General features: G+C 33.7%; 3 protein-coding genes across 9 annotated transcripts; 1 reads left to right on the top strand and 2 right to left on the bottom strand.

Annotated features, from left to right (window-relative positions):
- Positions 1–145: 145 nt before the first annotated feature.
- Positions 146–5,522, bottom strand: mtg (mind the gap). 2 transcript variants are annotated; one of them, XM_088048065.1, is made up of 6 exons: positions 5,357–5,522; positions 5,190–5,230; positions 4,312–4,446; positions 2,455–2,582; positions 1,704–2,384; positions 146–956 (listed from the first exon to the last, which is right to left on the bottom strand). In XM_088048065.1, exons 1-6 carry the CDS (start codon positions 5,425–5,427, stop codon positions 708–710), a joined length of 1,305 nt encoding a protein of 434 aa, XP_087904191.1. In that variant the 5' UTR covers positions 5,428–5,522; the 3' UTR covers positions 146–707. The 2 variants fall into 2 exon arrangements, with proteins under 2 accessions (XP_087904191.1, XP_087904192.1); XM_088048066.1 differs by lacking the exon at positions 5,190–5,230 and having other exon boundaries at positions 148–956; positions 5,357–5,519.
- A 2,288-nt stretch (positions 5,523–7,810) lies between these two features.
- LOC148167394 (beta-taxilin-like) lies at positions 7,811–10,952 on the bottom strand. 5 transcript variants are annotated; one of them, XM_088048093.1, is made up of 5 exons: positions 10,819–10,952; positions 9,594–9,961; positions 8,492–9,386; positions 8,294–8,446; positions 7,811–8,242 (listed from the first exon to the last, which is right to left on the bottom strand). In XM_088048093.1, exons 2-5 carry the CDS (start codon positions 9,933–9,935, stop codon positions 8,220–8,222), a joined length of 1,413 nt encoding a protein of 470 aa, XP_087904219.1. In that variant the 5' UTR covers positions 9,936–9,961; positions 10,819–10,952; the 3' UTR covers positions 7,811–8,219. The 5 variants fall into 5 exon arrangements, with proteins under 5 accessions (XP_087904219.1, XP_087904218.1, XP_087904217.1 ...); XM_088048092.1 differs by having other exon boundaries at positions 9,594–9,956; XM_088048091.1 differs by lacking the exon at positions 10,819–10,952 and adding an exon at positions 10,053–10,193.
- A 1,048-nt stretch (positions 10,953–12,000) lies between these two features.
- On the top strand, positions 12,001–17,305 carry LOC148167393 (rhodopsin, GQ-coupled). 2 transcript variants are annotated; one of them, XM_088048078.1, is made up of 6 exons: positions 12,001–12,146; positions 13,162–13,262; positions 13,312–13,676; positions 15,007–15,181; positions 15,781–16,001; positions 16,051–17,305. In XM_088048078.1, exons 2-6 carry the CDS (start codon positions 13,253–13,255, stop codon positions 16,315–16,317), a joined length of 1,038 nt encoding a protein of 345 aa, XP_087904204.1. In that variant the 5' UTR covers positions 12,001–12,146; positions 13,162–13,252; the 3' UTR covers positions 16,318–17,305. The 2 variants fall into 2 exon arrangements, with proteins under 2 accessions (XP_087904204.1, XP_087904205.1); XM_088048079.1 differs by lacking the exon at positions 12,001–12,146 and adding an exon at positions 12,798–13,121 and having other exon boundaries at positions 13,172–13,262.
- Positions 17,306–18,480: the final 1,175 nt, after the last annotated feature.

The raw sequence follows: 18,480 nt of genomic DNA, 5'->3' as shown, positions 1-18,480 counted from the left end.
CCTTTAAAATTAGGAGATTGTTAAAAAATAGTCAATAGATAGAGTGAAAATATTTTTGTTGCAATACCTTAAAACTGGAAAAAAACTAATCAGCAATAGGATGTCTCCACTTTGAACCTTACAAGCAATAAAACATTGTTACAAGATAATAAATTATTTATTTACCAACAATAAAAAATTCTCTGTATAACAAACATCCACATTCATTCATACTAAAATTTAGAACATAAATACATATATTTGGTAATATATCTACAGGCAAAGATTCTCGCAGGTACCTGGCCATTCCTGTTGTAATAACACAGACAATAATTATAAAACTTACATGGCAGGAACCTTTGACCTTAATCTACAAACTAATATCTATTAACCACCGCATCAGCTATGTTATTTCTGATAATAAAATTGATGAAAAGGAAACGATGTTAACACAATAAAAAGTCTAAACAACCCCTACGTAACAATAAATAAGACTTAGATTTTTTCATTGAGCTTAAGTTAGACAAGGTAAATATTTAATTTCTCTCACACTCAATAATTTCGTAAATTATTGCCTAATTTATGAACAAAATTATCGTGAGAAATTAAACATTTCATTGGTAAAATGTATCAAAAAGAGTCTGGAATTGTTGCGTATTTTATTTCTAATGATACAATACCTCCTTCCTAACAGTTTAATTTAATATTCTAAAACAACCTTAAATTTATCAGTCTTTATCTTTCGATTTAGGTGTTGAACTATCCTTTTTATACCCAGAGAAAAACGTAAGAGCTTTCATAAGTTGATAACTCTTAGATATCGGTATATTCGAATCGTACAATTTTTTGGAGTTTTTACAATCGACATAAAACCACCAATTACATTTAAGAATTGTTTGATCGAAGAGTGTTGATTCCGGGCAAAGGAAGCTCTTCATGATTAATCCATCGTCTGTTAAAGCACACACGTGAAACACCTGAAACAAAAGGAATTTACCTGTTAAACATTCGTGACCTTCTTTTATTATTTGCACCATATATGTTTACTAAACCGGATTTACATCTTGGTTTTAGCTATACTTTCTCTTTGACGATAGTTCCACTGTAGTGACGGAAATTTAAACAAGTTATCGAATGTAAATTTGGGCTTTTTGTGTTGATCCGTGTAATAAAGAAAGTTTTCTTGTAAAATTTAGTTTTTTGGGTCAACGGCAATGGGCGATTATTTGTTGAGAAACAATTGGCGATAACAAGGATCATTTATTTAAGGAGCGAAAATTACTTTTCTTATCATTGATGAGCGTCTGAAATTACGTAACACTTGGGTGCGGTACTTAATTTAATAACTGACTCATTTTTTTATAAACTGTGCGTTTACGAAACACTTTGAACATAATTATCGCGACCGAAAAAAAAAGTTTCTTTAATCCATCATTAATTTAAAATGGGAATTGCTACAGAGACGATCTTTTATTTTGGGACTAGAGAAAGTCAAAGTGATGTGCCGACACTTAACAATCGGCTTTAATTAAAAACATGATCATTAGAAGACGACATATAAATTAGCATAGTAATTGTGGTTACAACAAAAGCTCTGTTGCGTTTATAACACTTTATATTATTTTTAAAATTATAGCTTTCAAGGTTTGTGATTGCAAAACTGCTGATTCGAAATCGATGTGAATGTTGTACATAAATTATTTTACGTCGTAAATGTAACTTACCATACAGCCTAAATCCTCATCTGCATAAAGGCCAGGGAAGTGCTTTTGGTCACCACAATAAAACGAAGTTTCGGGTAATTCTACTCTTGAGGCAAAATTGTCGTCAAAATTCTTGTCATAGCCCACAGGGTAGTACTCCTTGGGGGCATTCATAACTTTCCCAACGCTGTTAGCGTATTTGTTAACACTGGGCTTGGGCGTTGTCGTACTCTTTGGTTTTGTCACCATTTGCTGCTGTCTTTGCACCAACGCAGTTTGAAGCATATCTTCAGTGATATTATTTGTAGCAAGAATTGCTTGCACGGAATTGGAGCTAGGTAACTCGTTGTTGGGCGAAGGTAAAGTCCTCAAGGCAAAATTAGTACTACTCAACTTATCACCACTTTGCACTTTGTTCATTGGCACCACAACCGCCATCACTTTCGGTTTGCTGGGTTCTACAGGAAGAGTAGGTCCTGCCGAAAGTCTGGATATTGAAGAAGGCATGGGGTTGTAAGGTGGTACCGCAATCCCCATAACTGCAGGAGTTGCTATGTTCGTTTTGGCGGCTTCCGGACGCTCCGGTGCCGGAGGAATAGGTTTGAAAGGTGGAACCGTCGGAACAGCTTTTTTCGATGATTCTTGAGTGTTAGGAACTTCGACGGGACCAGACGTGGGTGAACGAACCCGAATTGGATTCTCCTACGAGATCAATCAAATTAATTATGCAACGATAACCTTGGACTATAGACACAATTATTTTTTAACTTACGGCCTTCATATTTTGCTGAGCTTGAATCAGTTGGGCCTGCAAACGGGAAACTTGAGCTGATCGTCTTCTATTGTTTTCAACATTAGAAAGAGATTCTTTAAAGCCCAATTCGTCCCCAAGGCTGAAACCTACAGAAACATTTCAGTCACATTCTTCGTGACAGTTTCAAACGACTTTACATTAGTCGCCATTAACTTTCCACTTGCCATAAAATTATGTGAAATGAAACCTACTTTATCCAACTCAATGGTCGTAATTACAAATTTACAATATTATTTATTACTCAATTAAAATTACACAAAATATTTAAGTTATAGCAAAGTGTGCATCGTTTTAGATCACAACTTAGAGAGCATCACAGTCAAGGTGAAAACAACTTTTAACCACATTTTCTTAATTATTGCAACAATGAGAAACGTGATGAATATTATTTAATACCGAAAAAAATCGATTTCCATGATGGATTTTCCAGAAAATTTACCATGCTCATGGTAAAAGTTGTTTAGCTACATTGCTACAGATAAAAACATTACTCAATGTTTTTTCAATCCACGATGCACGTATATCCTTTCTATTTACTGGAATTGTTAGTACTACTTGTAGGAGGAAATTAAATAATACCAACATAATTAATTGAATAAAAATGTTGCAAACCATAATTAGATTGGTCAAGAGGCGTAAGGTTGAATGGTTATAACTGATTTGATGAGTAAAACGATAGAAAATATAACAGTTAGTTGAAATACAAGTGGTCCAAACATCATTACGAAATTTCACAACCAAATTAGCTAATCAGTAAAAGTATAATTTTATAAATTTATTAACAAGTTCATTGTCAAAAAGATTTATCGTGACAGAATCGTGCTACTTAGGTAAGATGTCTCGTTGACAGATAATTAGTTATTAAATCATTACAAGTATTTGTAACAACAACTTTACTGTAATATTAAACTAAACTGTTCAAAATATCAAATTATATACGTATTTGAATGGTATTTAGGTTTTGGCAACATTTGACATTTAATTTTGAAATAGTCTGTCATTAGAAGTTTTACTGAGTTGAATCATTCCAAATGGAGAATTATTTTTGGTAATCGTAGAATGCTAAATTAAGAAATTTTTACAACCTTTTGTTACTCTACTGACAAAATTATTTCGTTTTCAAGAAATTGAAATGCCAAGAATGCATTTTTTCATAAAAATAAAATTTGCATCCAGCGGCTGGAATAAATGCAGTTTATTATAGTTATTCCAGCCACACATTCTCTTTTCTCGTGCACATTTATTTGCATATTTAAAATATCACAAAGCGCCAAAATTAGTGCGCAATTTAAATTTTGTTTTGTACAAAGGTAAAGAGTTTTTGATTAAATGTTACTTAAAATTTAGCGGATATTTTTCTCGCCTTAAAAAAACGTTTCCGCTGGTTCTTTCGCGGAAACGGCAAAAGAGAAAAATCGTTTATTGTAGTAATAACGCAACAACAATAACCGCAGCTTGGAAACGTTTCTGTGACTGAAAACCACTTATTTTTTTATATGTAAGATTGACTGCGACGACCTACTAGTAGGTTAAAGCAACATGACTATTGTTACACAAGTTAACACGAGTAAATGGGTAATTAGTGTTTGTCGATGTAACAGAAATCATTTTAATGTTTTACAATAAGAATTGACAACGTGTTATTAGCAAATTTATGTGTCTATTGTTGTAGCACGATTCTAAGACTTTATCTTAAATGATTTGGACCTCTTGCGTGTACTATTATAACATGAAAATGATGAAGATAAAATCGATGTATTAAGGCTAGTCTACATGGCAGATGAAGGATGAATAAAGCAAAGATAGATAGATTACCCAGGCCTATGTGAGCCTTGACACCACCAAGATTTCTAACTCGAAACAGGCCAGATTTCTTAAAAGCACAGTTGAGGGTAAATCCGAAATCTGATTCCAAAACGCAGGTCGGTCGGCCTAGCCGCCATGTGCCGCCTGCAATTAAAATTTTATATTTAATTCCTATTTGATCTAAGCTAAATGCAACAACTCTTCGAAGAAGCTTACATAAAAGAAAATTGTTGTGCTTCAATTACAGTGGCCTTAATTGTACTTTTTTACGAGGAAAATAGCAATTACACACAATTGTCAGAGTTATTATATCCAAAATGACTATAGTTCCCACAAATTTTGTATAATACCTAGGATTATGTAAAAGTCTTGTTTACACGCGGGGAAAACCAAACAATTTTGCACTGATTTTATGATAAGATAACAAGAGACAGTATGGAAAACTGTTCAGTTTGCATTAGCGCTTGGTTTAAGTGACGCAAACTCGGTTTGGGAAACAGTAAGGTCGGCAACTTTTTAAACTAATTAAAGTGCAAGAAAATTTTGTTACGCTACGATAAAGACATTTTGACTTAGAGATTTGTTAATCATCATCAAACCTACTAACCTACATTCTCAGACTTTAATTCCGAATATCAGAAATTAGTATAAAGCTTCTATATTACAAGCTCAATATCTTACAAAAAATTGTTATTATTTCTGACAACTTATGCGTGAAGTCAATTTCTACTTTTTTTGTTGTAATTCCGTATTTCTAAAATTTCTTTCCTCATGAATCAGCCTCACGAAGGGTTTGTAAATGTGTTTTTAAGTGCCGTTAATTACTGGTCAATTTCATTTATGCTTACATTTTTATTAGTCATTCGAAAGTAACGAAATGTACAAACCATCAACTTTCGGTTCCTTTAAGTTCAGGCCAATGGTTTTACTGGAAAAAAATCACCGGAAATATCTAGAGTTAAATCCCCGTTCAAATTTAAGTTCTACGAGAATTTGAGTTGTTACAGCATGCTTTATACATATTTACAAAAATCCAAAAATCGCTATAACGTACCAAATATCGTTATAAATAATAACACACTTATACACTTCATTGTGGCACTTTGTTTTTAATAATAACAACATTCACTACGCGCACGTTGACGGCTAAACACCAACTCGCGGACAAGACTTCACTCTTCAGATGTTGATGGTAAGACTGTTAAGTTGACCCAGTCCAAGCCTAACGAGTAACGGTATCAATGGTCTCCCTGCTGCACTTACCAACTAGTAAAGATAGCACAAGAATGGTCTATCAATACGTGTTTCTTAACATCAATTAAGCCTTTTATTTGTTTAAGTCAAATTGATATGTTTCATTAGTGACTTATTTGTCCATCGGTTTTGCTTAATTGGATACGAGAATTTTGCAATCAAATTATCGAGACAGGGTCATTATCTTATGATGAGGAAACAGTACTGGCCCTGTGCTATTTCTTTTAGCTCTGGAAGAAGAACCAAGATATCGCTAACCGCACAATTTTAAATACTTTCTAATAAAGAGCTCATTTTTGCTAAATAATAATTGCCTGGTTATTATATAATTGTAACAGTGTTTGTCGACTTGAAAGTACATTCTGTAACAGAAACTCAATTCAAAATTTTTCATTGAAAATCTTGGACGAAGTAGACTTCTGTCCCAGATTTAACTTCTGCTTTCACGGGCATATCGATTTTTCGTGAGTGCGGGAAAATTACCTAACATTACACAATATTTACTACTTCAAACACTTAAAGATGTTGTTCTAACGTAATTACATATTTTCATTTGCAGTGTTGTCATGAAAAATAAAAGTCTGATATCAGTCATGCTTTTTTTGCATCGCAACTCGACTGAATCCTTTCTGGACATCACGTATTATTATGTTAATTTAATCGAAACTTAAAATAACAGCTTATGAATAAAAACTTTCTTCAGTTTAGATCAATATAGTTTGAAATGTGCAGTTGATTGTAAAAGTGAAATATCTAATTATTATAACAGCGGAAAATTATAAATAATAAAGGCTTGTAAGGCCGGATTGTCCTATTTTCACTTTTTACCGTCGTTTTGTTTATATACTTACCACCAATAAAATAATAAAATAGTACCAATATGCTTGGGTCGCGTTTAGTAAGTAGCTCTAACTTAACATATTTGATATTTATTAAAACAGGTTTGTGGTCATCATGGGTTTAGAAATCATAAGCACAACTTAATATATTTTGTGTACGCGAAATGTTTACATTTTAAACATATGTTCGCAGATAAAATCAGCCGAGTTCTAGATATTCGAAAAATAAAAATATGAGAGAAAGGATAACAAAACTAAAAAACGAGTTCTAAATCCATGGAATGCAAAAGCGACAGTAAATAATATGATAACATCCTGTTTAATAAGGAAATGTAAAGTAAAGTTAAATTTCCACGATTTTATTACAGAATGTAGCTTGATGCTGTACAACCTGTCTTTAATTATCACGTGTAGGTGTTACGTTTACCATGCAAGTAGGTACACTTTCCAGAGGTTTTACATGAATACGCAATAATTAGTAAAAACCCATCGAGTTATGCAAAATGAAATCGTCGTTACAGTCCTACTTGAAATCACCAGATGAGTCAAACTTGAAATTTATGTCGGGAAATTCGGTGACTTTCTTTGTAGATCGACCCAATAACCTCCACTACATCCGTAATAACAGCTATTGACAAACACGGTGCAAATAACACGCATTCATTAACACCATTGTTTATTATAAGAAGCGGGCCTAAATTACAAAAATCTCATTATCAAGATCAGAGATCTTATTGTTGTGAATGAAGAAATGCTCTGCTTTTCAGCTATTGTCATTTAGACGTTCATGTTATGGGTTTCATTATCGAATAACTGTCGATATTATCTCTTTTTGTACCTGTATACTTGGATATCAGCGCAAAAGCTTGTTCCGTTACATTTTTTTTGTTTAATAATGCCATGGGTTCATTTGAAATTTTTGTTTCACGGTAAAGGTAAATGTGGGTATGTTCTTCTGACACACATTTTTTATTATCGTTGTACTCATGACACTAAATGCGCGTAATCAAAAAGAAATTACTTATTCGTTCACAATTTCTAGCACGATCTGTTTGCTACATCAAAAGTTACAATTAAGGCTCGCATTACTAAACTTTTCATATCACCAATAAATTAGACAAAACTTATTTCATATTCTTCCATAAAGTTGCGTAAAAGAAAATTTCACGTGGCAATAAACCAAACGGACTAATTCTGTAATATATGGATTTGTGCACCTTTAATATCAATAAAAACCGAATTAGTTTAAACTCAAATTATTATTAATTATATAAATTTATTGTTTAAAAAAAAATGTTGCCCGTTTATAGGCAATCAACATTACACTAGTCGCGTCAGATGCATTTTACCGTTCCAACGACCGTTTCATTTAAAACTTCAACAAATTAAAAGGAAAGTTGAGTAAATAAGTCCACTACTTTTTTATTAATTTTATTTTAGTAACTCATAGAACAAAGTTAAAAGGCACTGTAATAAAAGTCTATAGAAAAAATCAATGGTGCTATTAAAATTCAAACAAATAAACGAACTAAAAATCAAGTCGGAACACAACAAACAAACTCACAAATGCTGAGTCAGAAAGGCATTCTCAACGATTTTCAAAACAAAAATATAAACGAATAGAACAAAAATGGATACTTTGACTCCAACGCGACGACAAAGTATCACTTAACAAAACAAAAAACACTTAAAACTATTAAGTACTCGTTAAGAATACTGAACACAGAACGAACAAAAATACTAGAATATTAAGAACAGTAGCACCATTGAAACAAAAAAATCACAAGTTAACAGACTCTTTGTTTCATGCTCTATCACGGATGACTAATCCTTGGTGACGGCAGTAGCTAAAAAAAAGTTTATTAGTTTTGGGGGTTGGTAACAAGTCGTTTTTTTACCTTCGTCAGATTGTGGATCCTGAGAGTCAATAGTAGGAACCTGTTCGTCAACACTTGGCTCTTGAACTGTATCAGGAACAGGAGCAACTTCTTGATCAGATTTCCCATCAGGCATCGTTCGTTCTGCAGTGTCTTTAACCGGCTCCTCAACACCTGTAAAAGTGTTAAATAAAGAAATGCACCGCGGATCTTGCTTACTTTGCGCACTATCTTCTCCTTTTTGGTCATCAGTCTTTGTGGTTTCTTCAACATTTAGCCGGGATAATTCTTCTTGCACCGCTTTCAAATTGTCCTTAAGTAATAGTAGTTCCTTTTCTTTTTTAGTTATTTTAGGCGCGGGCTTAGGTTCGTCATCTAAAGTTTCTTTAAAAAGAGTGTTGCCAATAGGTTCAATCCCATGTGATTTCAACAGCTTCAAGTAGTGACTGCGGTCAATTTGTAATTGTCTACACAACTTATTGAGTTGCTCATTTTTTCTATCAAGACTTTGTGCATAAATGTCCTGGTTTTTCTTAAGCTCACTCATTTCAACAAGCGCTTTCATGCTGTCGTAAAACTTATTTTTCCACGACTGCGCTTCCTGTTCCAAAGCATTAACTTGTTTAGTCATGCTGGCGATTTCAAACTTGAAGTTATCAAAAACCTTCGCGCTTTTAGACATGGTATTCTCGAAATCTTCATATTGATTCTTGTAAACATCAATATGATCTTGAAGGCCTTTTACAGTTTCGAGAAGAACACAACAGTTGGCTTCGCTTTTCTCCAAGTTGCTTTTCATCAATGCTTGTTCTCTGGAGTGCATTTCTTTCTCAGCTTGGATCTCCAGTTCCATCTTCTTTAGAGTTGCTTGTGAGTATTGTCTTTCCAGATCTAATTGTTGAGACATTTTTGAGATATCTTCCTCTCGTTTCTGAAACTGGGAGTAAAGCTCGGCAAGTTTGGCAGTCATTCTGAGATTCTCGTCCCTGAGTTTATCGCTTTTCTCCTTGTTTTCGTCCATCATGTTGTTGATGTCGTTTAGTTTGTCGGCGAACTTCATGGAGACTTCTTTGCGGCGCTCCTCTTCCTCTTTTATTTTGGCAATGTTTTCCTCCTGCGAAAGAATTACAAGTGATTAAAAAGGAAGTAAAAATGTGAATATTATAATGAAATTTCTCAATTAAGAGCACGTCAAGGGCGTTTCCATGACTACAAATAAAGAACATCAATAAAACTGATTTTTATGGTCAGTTTCTGCAAATTTTCAATTTTGGACCTCAAACTCTAACCTGAATTATAACAAGTTCGGTCTTATTCTTACCTTTATCTGTTTGTTCTGTTTCTGCAGCTCTCTGCACAGATTCTCCAACCGAGCTCTAGCCACAACGCTTTTTGCGAGCTCAGCATGATTATGATCTCTTTCCTTTTCAATAGCACCGGTTTGCTTCATCAATTGCTGATTGCCCTGCATCACTCTTCTAAATTCGTGGTACAAGTCCTTGTATTTCTCTCCAAGAAATGGAAGTTGATCTGCTTCAGCAACATTTGCCAGACTTTTGGAAACATTGTCCCATGACTTAGGGTCCTTTTTACGGTGCTTGTCTTCGACTTTCTTATTAGGAAATCCACTAACCAAACCACCGACAGCCCCTTCTTCGGCCATTGTTTCTACCGGTTTTCTTTTCTAACCTCAAAAAAGGAAACCATGAATATAGTATGCCACAGTTAATTGAATACTATTTCTAATGTCTAGGGAGAAGTCTTTATTAATTCTACTTACAATTCAACAAAAGGTGGCCCCGAAAAAACCGTTCTGTTATGGTAAACTAAAAATGGCGGAGAACGGCGAGTAAAAGTTGTGGTAAAAGTTTCAACACATTTGTTTTGAAATTTCAGGCATGCCAATGTCAACATGGCGAATCGAATATCACCAGAGATTTTCAAAACAATTCAAATAAAGCGTTGTAACTGTAAAATAATCTCTGTGAAGTATTGCAAATAAAGTATCAGTTATATACCATTTATTATTGTCGGATATCAATACGTTTGTAAATAATAATAATAAAATAGAATTTCTAGGGAAGTTCAAACTACCCGAAGCAAGAATTTTCTTGAAAAAATCTCAGAAAATAGATGGAATTTGTGTCAGGGAAAGAGAAAACGTTATAAATCAATCAATCTTGTGTCAAGGAAAAAACCGCCAAATTAGAAAATAAATAAAGTATGATCACCGCCTCTCTTTAAAATTCCGGGTGATGGTGTGGACTTATGGACCTTGTAAACCAAAACTTATCACGAAATTAAAGCAAGGGACAAAATTAATGAAAACACGAGTTGAAAATGCAATATATCCTACAAGGAAACCAATTTGAAAGTTCAGAAGTTACGAGTTTATTAAACTCAAAAAGTTGTCTAACTTTATGCTAATAAATAATTAATATGGAGGGATGGAACACAGAAAAAATAAATAAGGTTAATAAGAATCACGTGGTGATTTTATCTGAATTTCACAAGTCTACAGTTAACTTCTCAGTACTCAAACTTACCTTTGTTTAGTGTTACAACAGATTTGTTTAAACTTGAAGATACTGTGGAAATTAGAAGAATTTGATAGGAAATCAAAGCTGTTCCACGAATGCAACGGCTTTATTTTTGGAGTCTTGTGTTATGTTTAGCGTCGAATGAAAGGCGCTGCTGTCGCATTTAAATCAAACTAATATTTTATTGATATTTATCAAATAAAAAAAATGGAACGACACTACAATACAATTGATCAGATTTGTTCCTAATTTAGAGTAATTATTATTTTAAATTTGTTCTTATAGGCAACACAACTTCCAATTGAGTGTATATAAGGTTGCCTACATGGAACCGAATTATTTGAACAAGAAATTATTTTTGGTACCAAATTGTCGTGATTTAAATAGAGTGATCGATTAAGCAAAGATAATTAATCATTGTTAAGTACTGCGGTTTCATATTTCAGCGCATTAGTGTTCATTATACGACCCACACATTTTTCAAATATTCTGTTTAGCTATTTGATATTTTTAGTGGCTTCGACTTTCACTTATCGTTGTCTTTGCCTTCGAAAATCTGATTTAAGCTGAGTTAATTTTATTTTCAAAAGAAAAAGAGAAATTTGAGAAAAATTTTATCACTTGAAGAAAGTTAGGAAAATTAATCAAACCCAACAGATTTAATGATTGATGAGAGTTTATTTGCAGCTAAATATAAATAAATGGGATTTTAAATTTTAACTGATATAGTTTTGTTGCGAATAATATTAGTATCATTGTCATAGTCTTAACTATCTCGTTACTATTTACATTCCATTGTTTGAAACTATGCGATTAAAATGAAGAAACTGCTCTTGAAATTTAAATTTTTGATGACATAAATTCTGCCCACACAGCGTAAGATGTTGCGGTTTTGGTCGAGACTTATGAGCCAAATTTCGGGGACTTTTCATTTGTCACTTTAATTAATAAGACACTCACGTAAAGTAATTTTCGGAATTTATCCTATCGATTAGTGATATATGTGTCTCTTAATATGTATGAAAAATACCAGTTATCAATGTGCTTGGTTGTACGTCGTTTGCATTTAAATCCAATGTTAGCAGGCAATGAGATTTCTTTAATGTCCCCCTAATCATTTAAGATATTATTAATCTTATAAGAGACAGGATGTCTTTATGTCCACTACGCGTGCGGGATGGCATATTGTCTGTCATGTGATCATTTTCATCTGGAACTTGAAAAAACAACGCTCATTTTAATTGGTGGAAATTACGCGAGTGGTAGTGTCCAAAAAGAATTGAATTTACCGCCAGATTGTGTTGAAATAAGTGGAATCTTCAAATCAGAATAAGGTATTCTGTCACTTTAAATAAAATTTTATTGTATGTACTTGAAAACGTAAGTTCTCTGCGAGGATTAAATACAATATTTTCAGTGCCCTTGCAATTTAAAAGAATTGGACACTTAAACAGAGCAGTTGAATAACCTGCGACCTCGTTCTAAAATCGTATAAAATTTTTATTTATATAGATCTATCGTTTTTAAGAATACTACAAAGTGAATGTCAACATTTTGATTCTTTTTATAATTTCGTCTTATTATTTTGCAGCTAGCGATTAGTCCGTTCTTTGTTCTCCTGGTTTTTATGACTGAATGATCGGTTTGGGTGTTAGATCAACGCGTATCAAACAGTAAACGTGACAAGTGTGTACATAGTTTTTAATTAATCGTTAAAGAAAGATGGACGTTATTCCAATACTATTTCCATCTAATAAAATTCACGTAGAGATAAATTCATCAAATATACAAAAATGTAAAGGATAAGTTTGAAATTTTAAACAATACGGAGACATGGTGTGAATAATTTATATCATTAACTGTTTCCTTATTTTTTCGCTGCCTTATATACGCACGCATTGTCTGGATTTTTTCTTGAGGATGGAAGGAAGAAATGTTTTAATTTAAGTCCAACTGTTTCTAAAATTTAAAGAGGAAACTAGTACTCCTGAGATTTATGTGTTAAGAAATCTGAGTTGGTGATCTTATCATGTGTAAAATCTTTCTGAAGACAAAACGTTTTAGATAATTTGCGAAAGAGTATCTCGTTTATATTCCACGGGTACGTCGAGTGAGTAAGAAGTGAAGAAGTGGAATAGTTCCTATCGGGTCCTTAATTATTTCGTCTTTTTTCTCTAGTGTGATTTAAGACATCCTGTGTGATAGATTTAAGAATTGCTTTTTTAATGTTTTGATACCGAAATGGTCAAGTCATTTGGAAGTGACGAATGCTAAAACCGCGCATCTATATTCATCATCGAACCGGATATGTTGGTTGTTTAATTATTGTTTATTGTTTAATTGTTATAGCGAATTTTAGTGGTCAGTTTCCTTCCACCTGCCACCCTCCGAAGACGCTCGAAACTGAGAGGTCAGTCGTGTTTACAAACAATTTGTCACAATGCACACAGGTCGATAAGTTTGGTATTATAAGTAAATAGTGATAATGGAGAATTCTAGACATGGTTAATAATACTTGTGAAGGCATGGATGAGGTCGGGTTCCTCCGTCACGCTGTCATCACTCTTGTGTTCTTCGTCGGGGTGGCCGGCAACATTGCCGCCCTCTGGATCCTCTACAAATCGGCCAAAACAAGAAACAAGAAACATGTTTTAATGTTAAGATGTTTGGCGGTAAACGATTTAGTGGCAGAAGTGGGTATGTTTACCATCATAACTCTTCAAAGATACAAGTTGGTTCCCGTTTACTGGATTTGTGTCGGTTTTGTGCTTCTTCGAGCTTTCGGACTCGGTTCGGGATGCGTTGCGTTTGTCATGGCACTGGAACGATGGTTGGCCCTTACGAGACCTTTCTACTATCAACAGGTACGTTTGATATTTTCCTATTTTTACCTGATTCTAACCGTTTTGTAAACACACACCAGGGACAAAATGGCAAGCAATAATCACACCCTGATGTCCTTTTAAGGCGCCTCTCGTTATTCCATAAACACGCAAACTATTATCCTAAAAGGGTATTAACGCGATGTGGGCGGAATTGTAGAACAGACCATTTCATCTTGACCACCTCAAATTTTTATTGCGATTTTTCTTTAGTCGCTGCTCTATTTACATTTTTTAATTATACAACCCACATTACACATTCATTTATTATAATTTTTACTTTTCTATAACAAATGGTAACAACAACAACATATTAACCGCGATAATAACTTCAATAATGAGATTTAAATAGGTGCCAGCTAATTACTTGATTCTAAATGTGCACCTCGACAGAGGCGTGACCACTATCACTCTCCATAAAACTTTCTTAAAATATCTTAGCGCATTTCATTTTATTTATATTGCCAAGAATTATCATTAATAACCACAACTGGTATTATCTCAGCAATTTTTACCATCATAAAAAAGACCGAAACTTTGTGGTCTTTGCTACGCCACTGACCGCTTCCTAGTGTAAATCAAATTAGTTCAGTTTTTCGATGGATGCCATTGAACTATTTTCCAATCAATTCAAATAGTACAATTGTGGTAGTAATTACAGCTGAATGGTTTTTAAATGATTTGATAACATCGAGTCAAACAATTTTGTGCAAAGCAATCTAATACCTGACATTCCACAGTTTAATAGTCTATTTACCGAAATATTTCTCAGTGCACGATATCGACGATAAACAATGTATTTTATTACAGGTATTACTACAAGGTTAAAAATAAATTAATTTAGAAACTTGAAAACTACCCCGAGTAAATAAAGTAATTCATTGAAATTAATTGAGTGAAAGAGGGCGCAAATTAGAGCAAATAAAAACACAGTTGGGGGGTTTCTTTTCACTAGTCATAAAAGTAATAATCCGTGAGCGTTGACACTAAATAATTGTTTTTAGTTTTTAGTGTAGGGGCAGACATTCATTATTTATACAAAAATCGAAAATTAGATCAATTTTTAACGGGTTTGATTTTAGAAATGACCCCATTTATATTTGTATGTTTGAAAAACATTATCTGATTTTGAAAAAATTACTTTAATTTAAATATGTGGCGCGCCATGCAGACTGATTGTATCAAAATTGGAGCAAAACGTTTTTATTTTGGTTAAATCAGTCTTTCTCATTTCAATGAGTTCGAACGGAGGTGTCGCATAAATCTCTTCACTGGTTTCTTTACCTCTGTTAATGTTCTTTTTTTATTTTAGCTAGTCACCTTCAGAATGATAAAAATATTTATTTTCTCCCTGTGGTGTGGAGGAGCCCTATTGACTTATCTTCCTCTCTTTGGTTTCGGATTGTACTACAATGGAAACTGTTGTAGATACAGGGATGCAACGGAACTCAGGGACCAAATTTATGCTTATATGTTTTTTGTTTTTGGTAAGTAGGCAGAGTTTTATTAAGCTAACACCTATCATCAACTGATTTGATAAAGAGAGAAGCACATGCCATATTTCTTTGATAAATGTTGAGATCTTTCAGTTCAAAGCTGAGCTTTGATGTTTCATTTCAGTAACATACAGGAGGGGAACTGAAATAAAAAGATTATATGCTCCCTAAAATTGACATGTATATTATACACATTACGAGCTTGGTGGGATCAATAAGTAAATAAAAATATACTTTTTGATAACATTGTACATTGTTTTAAGTTTTGAGATCGTTTTTCTGATGCAATCTTGTATTTATTGTTGCCGGCTAAAAATAACAAAACTGTGCTCTAAATCGATAGATACTTTTTTCTTGATGAAAAACCTCAATGGCCTTTGCAGTTCTTTTCGTGCACAGTAAAAGCATCGCGACGGTTAAGTTTACTTCACCAGACCCTCTAACAATTATTATGCTTTAGCACGGTTAACTTTATGACAAAATCTCAAGACACGAATTTTTTAACACATAATTGCTTATGAACGTCACGGAATTCTGCGGTGTCGTTAAAAAAGTGGAGAGGAATTTTTTAAAGCTTCTGTTTTTTTCAGGTACTGCTTTATGTCTTTGTATAGCATTCTGCAACTTGACTGTGATTTGGGAATTATCAAAACTTCGTTCCAACGACCGTGTTCTAGTTCGAAGAGTGAGTAGATCGAACATGAATAATCGTATAGCTGTTGTAAGGTATCAAACTCCGGAAGAAATAGCCTTTGCGAAACTGATGGCAATCATTTGCATAATATTTGTGATGTGTTGGGCTCCCCAAATGGTAGTGGTTTGGATGTAATTTATGTGTTGTCTTAATAGTTTGTTTCTAGATTTCCATTCCTTCTGGCCAATTTTGGAAAAACTCTAAATTCGACACAGTCTTGGCAAAACTCGCGAATTTGCTCATGTGTACTTACTTTACTTTGGATCCATACGTTTACGTTTTGCAACGATACATAGAAAAAAAGAAAATTGCAGTACAATGTTGTTGTTCCCGTCGTTCTAAGGGTAGTATCCCCACTTCTTCAGTAACAGGAGGAACGCCTACTTCCGTTCTTTTGCATCCTCCTTCCTTTACTACTGCCTCCGTTATGTAAATTTTAACCTTTTTAGAAGTATTTATTGGTTTCTTTAAGAAATTTCTTAATTATTCAACTTATCGCGATTGCTTACTGTAGGAGTCTTTGTTTGGAAAATTACTTGACCCAAATCTCGCTTGATGAATGATTTAGATAACAAAAACATTGCATGTTGATTCAAAATTTATCTAGTAGTAGAGCAGATGTTATTAAGAATATGCTTTACAAAGCAAGCACTACTAATTTCAACGAACTCCTTACAAGCTTACGAAACAATTTCACCCCCATCTCCTATCAAAATTTATAAACAAACAACGAAGGGGCGAAATGTCCTACTTTAGGAAGGTATCTATGCACATATTGCTAAAAGACGATAAGAAATTTACCAACTCTTTGCGAGGCACCATCGACCTGAAAATGTGATATATTTTTATGTTCTTTAAAACTCGTGTACGATAATAAATTAGTGCCAATTTTCGTAAGCAACTTGTGTGCTCAAATTTTCTTATTCTTGATACGACAGATTATAAATTACGTTAAATAAAATAAATATTATGTAATTAAATGACCGTTAGTAACAAATGCGTATATTTTAATCTGTTAAATAGGAAAGATTTTTTTTTGTATTGCGCCCTTGCAATGTACCAAAGATTCTCAGAATGACCATTCTGTTTATGTTTTAGGTATTTTTACTCATTCCAAGGCAATACTACTTTATTTGTCAGAAAATGGTAAAAATATTAAAAATATGTGTTGTAGTTTTTCAGTAACTTGGAAAGACGAATCATCGAGCTTGTGGCTTAGAAGAGATTGTTTAGAATAGTTCATTTAAGTTTTTACATTTTAAGTGTATATTATGCATGCAGTGACAATTTAAATTGTTAAATTTGCTGTGTAGAGAGATTGTTTTTGAGTACAAGAACGCTAACTTTGTTATAATAACAGACTGATATTATTTTTGTGATACGGTTGTATATAAAATTGGTTTTATAAAGTATTAACGGTCTTAGTTGGTTTTATTGCAATTCTGCCATGTCAGAATGCGGAGTTGTACATGTTAAATGTGAATCGTGCAACGTTTATGAAATAGTCGGGCGAAATTGAAGTGTAGTAGGGGTGCTAATGGATCCTTGGTCAATAATAGCTGACGTATGAAATTGTGTGGTTTAAGAAAGAATTTATTTGGTTATCCGGTGTTAGGCTTTCCTATTTTCGTGCAATTTGTTAAAGGTCTAAGGTATACTGAGTATAAAGATACTGTCCTTTCGTGTTTCTTGGTTTGCATGCGTGTTCACTGATTTCGCTCTTTCCTTATCAAAGGGAAATCTAAAAATATTAGAACTTGCATGCTACCCCATAAATTAACCGTCTTACTTTCATTACCTTGCCATTGTATGGTTCCAAATCTTTTATCAATAGACTTAACATTTTGATAATAATAAATATCAAGGTTGCCCTTTATCAGCTATAGTTTGTGCCAGTCGAGAAATTCTTTGCTTATACTGCTTATGTAACTGTAAAATGCCCGTTTATTATGGAAATTCGTGGCCACGGTCAACATACTCCATTCAGGTCAGGCGTTAACTCACCACCCAGCGGTGGCTCGACAACTACACCAAAAATAATTACAACCCCTACACACTATCTATTAAAGTCAATCACCCTTCCCACAGCCAATGAAACACTGCTGCACAGCTTACTCTCTAATCGACCTTTCATAAAATCGACGACCCTAAACACCAGCGGAATTTTAACACTCGCTACGCCACTGACGGGAGCTGCTTGGAAAATTCGGATTTTAACATCGAGCGTGCATATTTATCCGTTTGATGGTAGCTTCGATATTTCCTTTTGACCAACAAAAGCACGTTATGAACAAGAATCATACTATTGTTTCATTTGGGTAAAAATATTTTTACCCACTTTTGAAGGCGATACCAATCGCTCTCGTGCTATTTACAAGCGACAGGTCAAAAAACTTAATTTTGACACATTTTTAAGTTCCAGCGTAGTCACAAATAACACTAATCAACACTGTTTTTGCCACACAATTTCTGCTATGAGATTTGAGAATATTTATCTCACCTCAATACAAAAACAACAATTTTTTGTTTCTGACTCTCAGTTTTTTTGTAACAATCACACATGCATGTTTATCTCAGCGTCGCCAAAAGTTTTGAG

The sequence above is a fragment of the Gnatocerus cornutus genome, chromosome 10 (assembly GCF_029298725.1).
Source record: "Gnatocerus cornutus isolate USDA-ARS CGAHR chromosome 10, icGnaCorn1.1, whole genome shotgun sequence".
Classification (NCBI taxonomy): domain Eukaryota; kingdom Metazoa; phylum Arthropoda; class Insecta; order Coleoptera; family Tenebrionidae; genus Gnatocerus; species Gnatocerus cornutus.
This window is presented reverse-complemented; position numbering and strand designations above follow the sequence as displayed.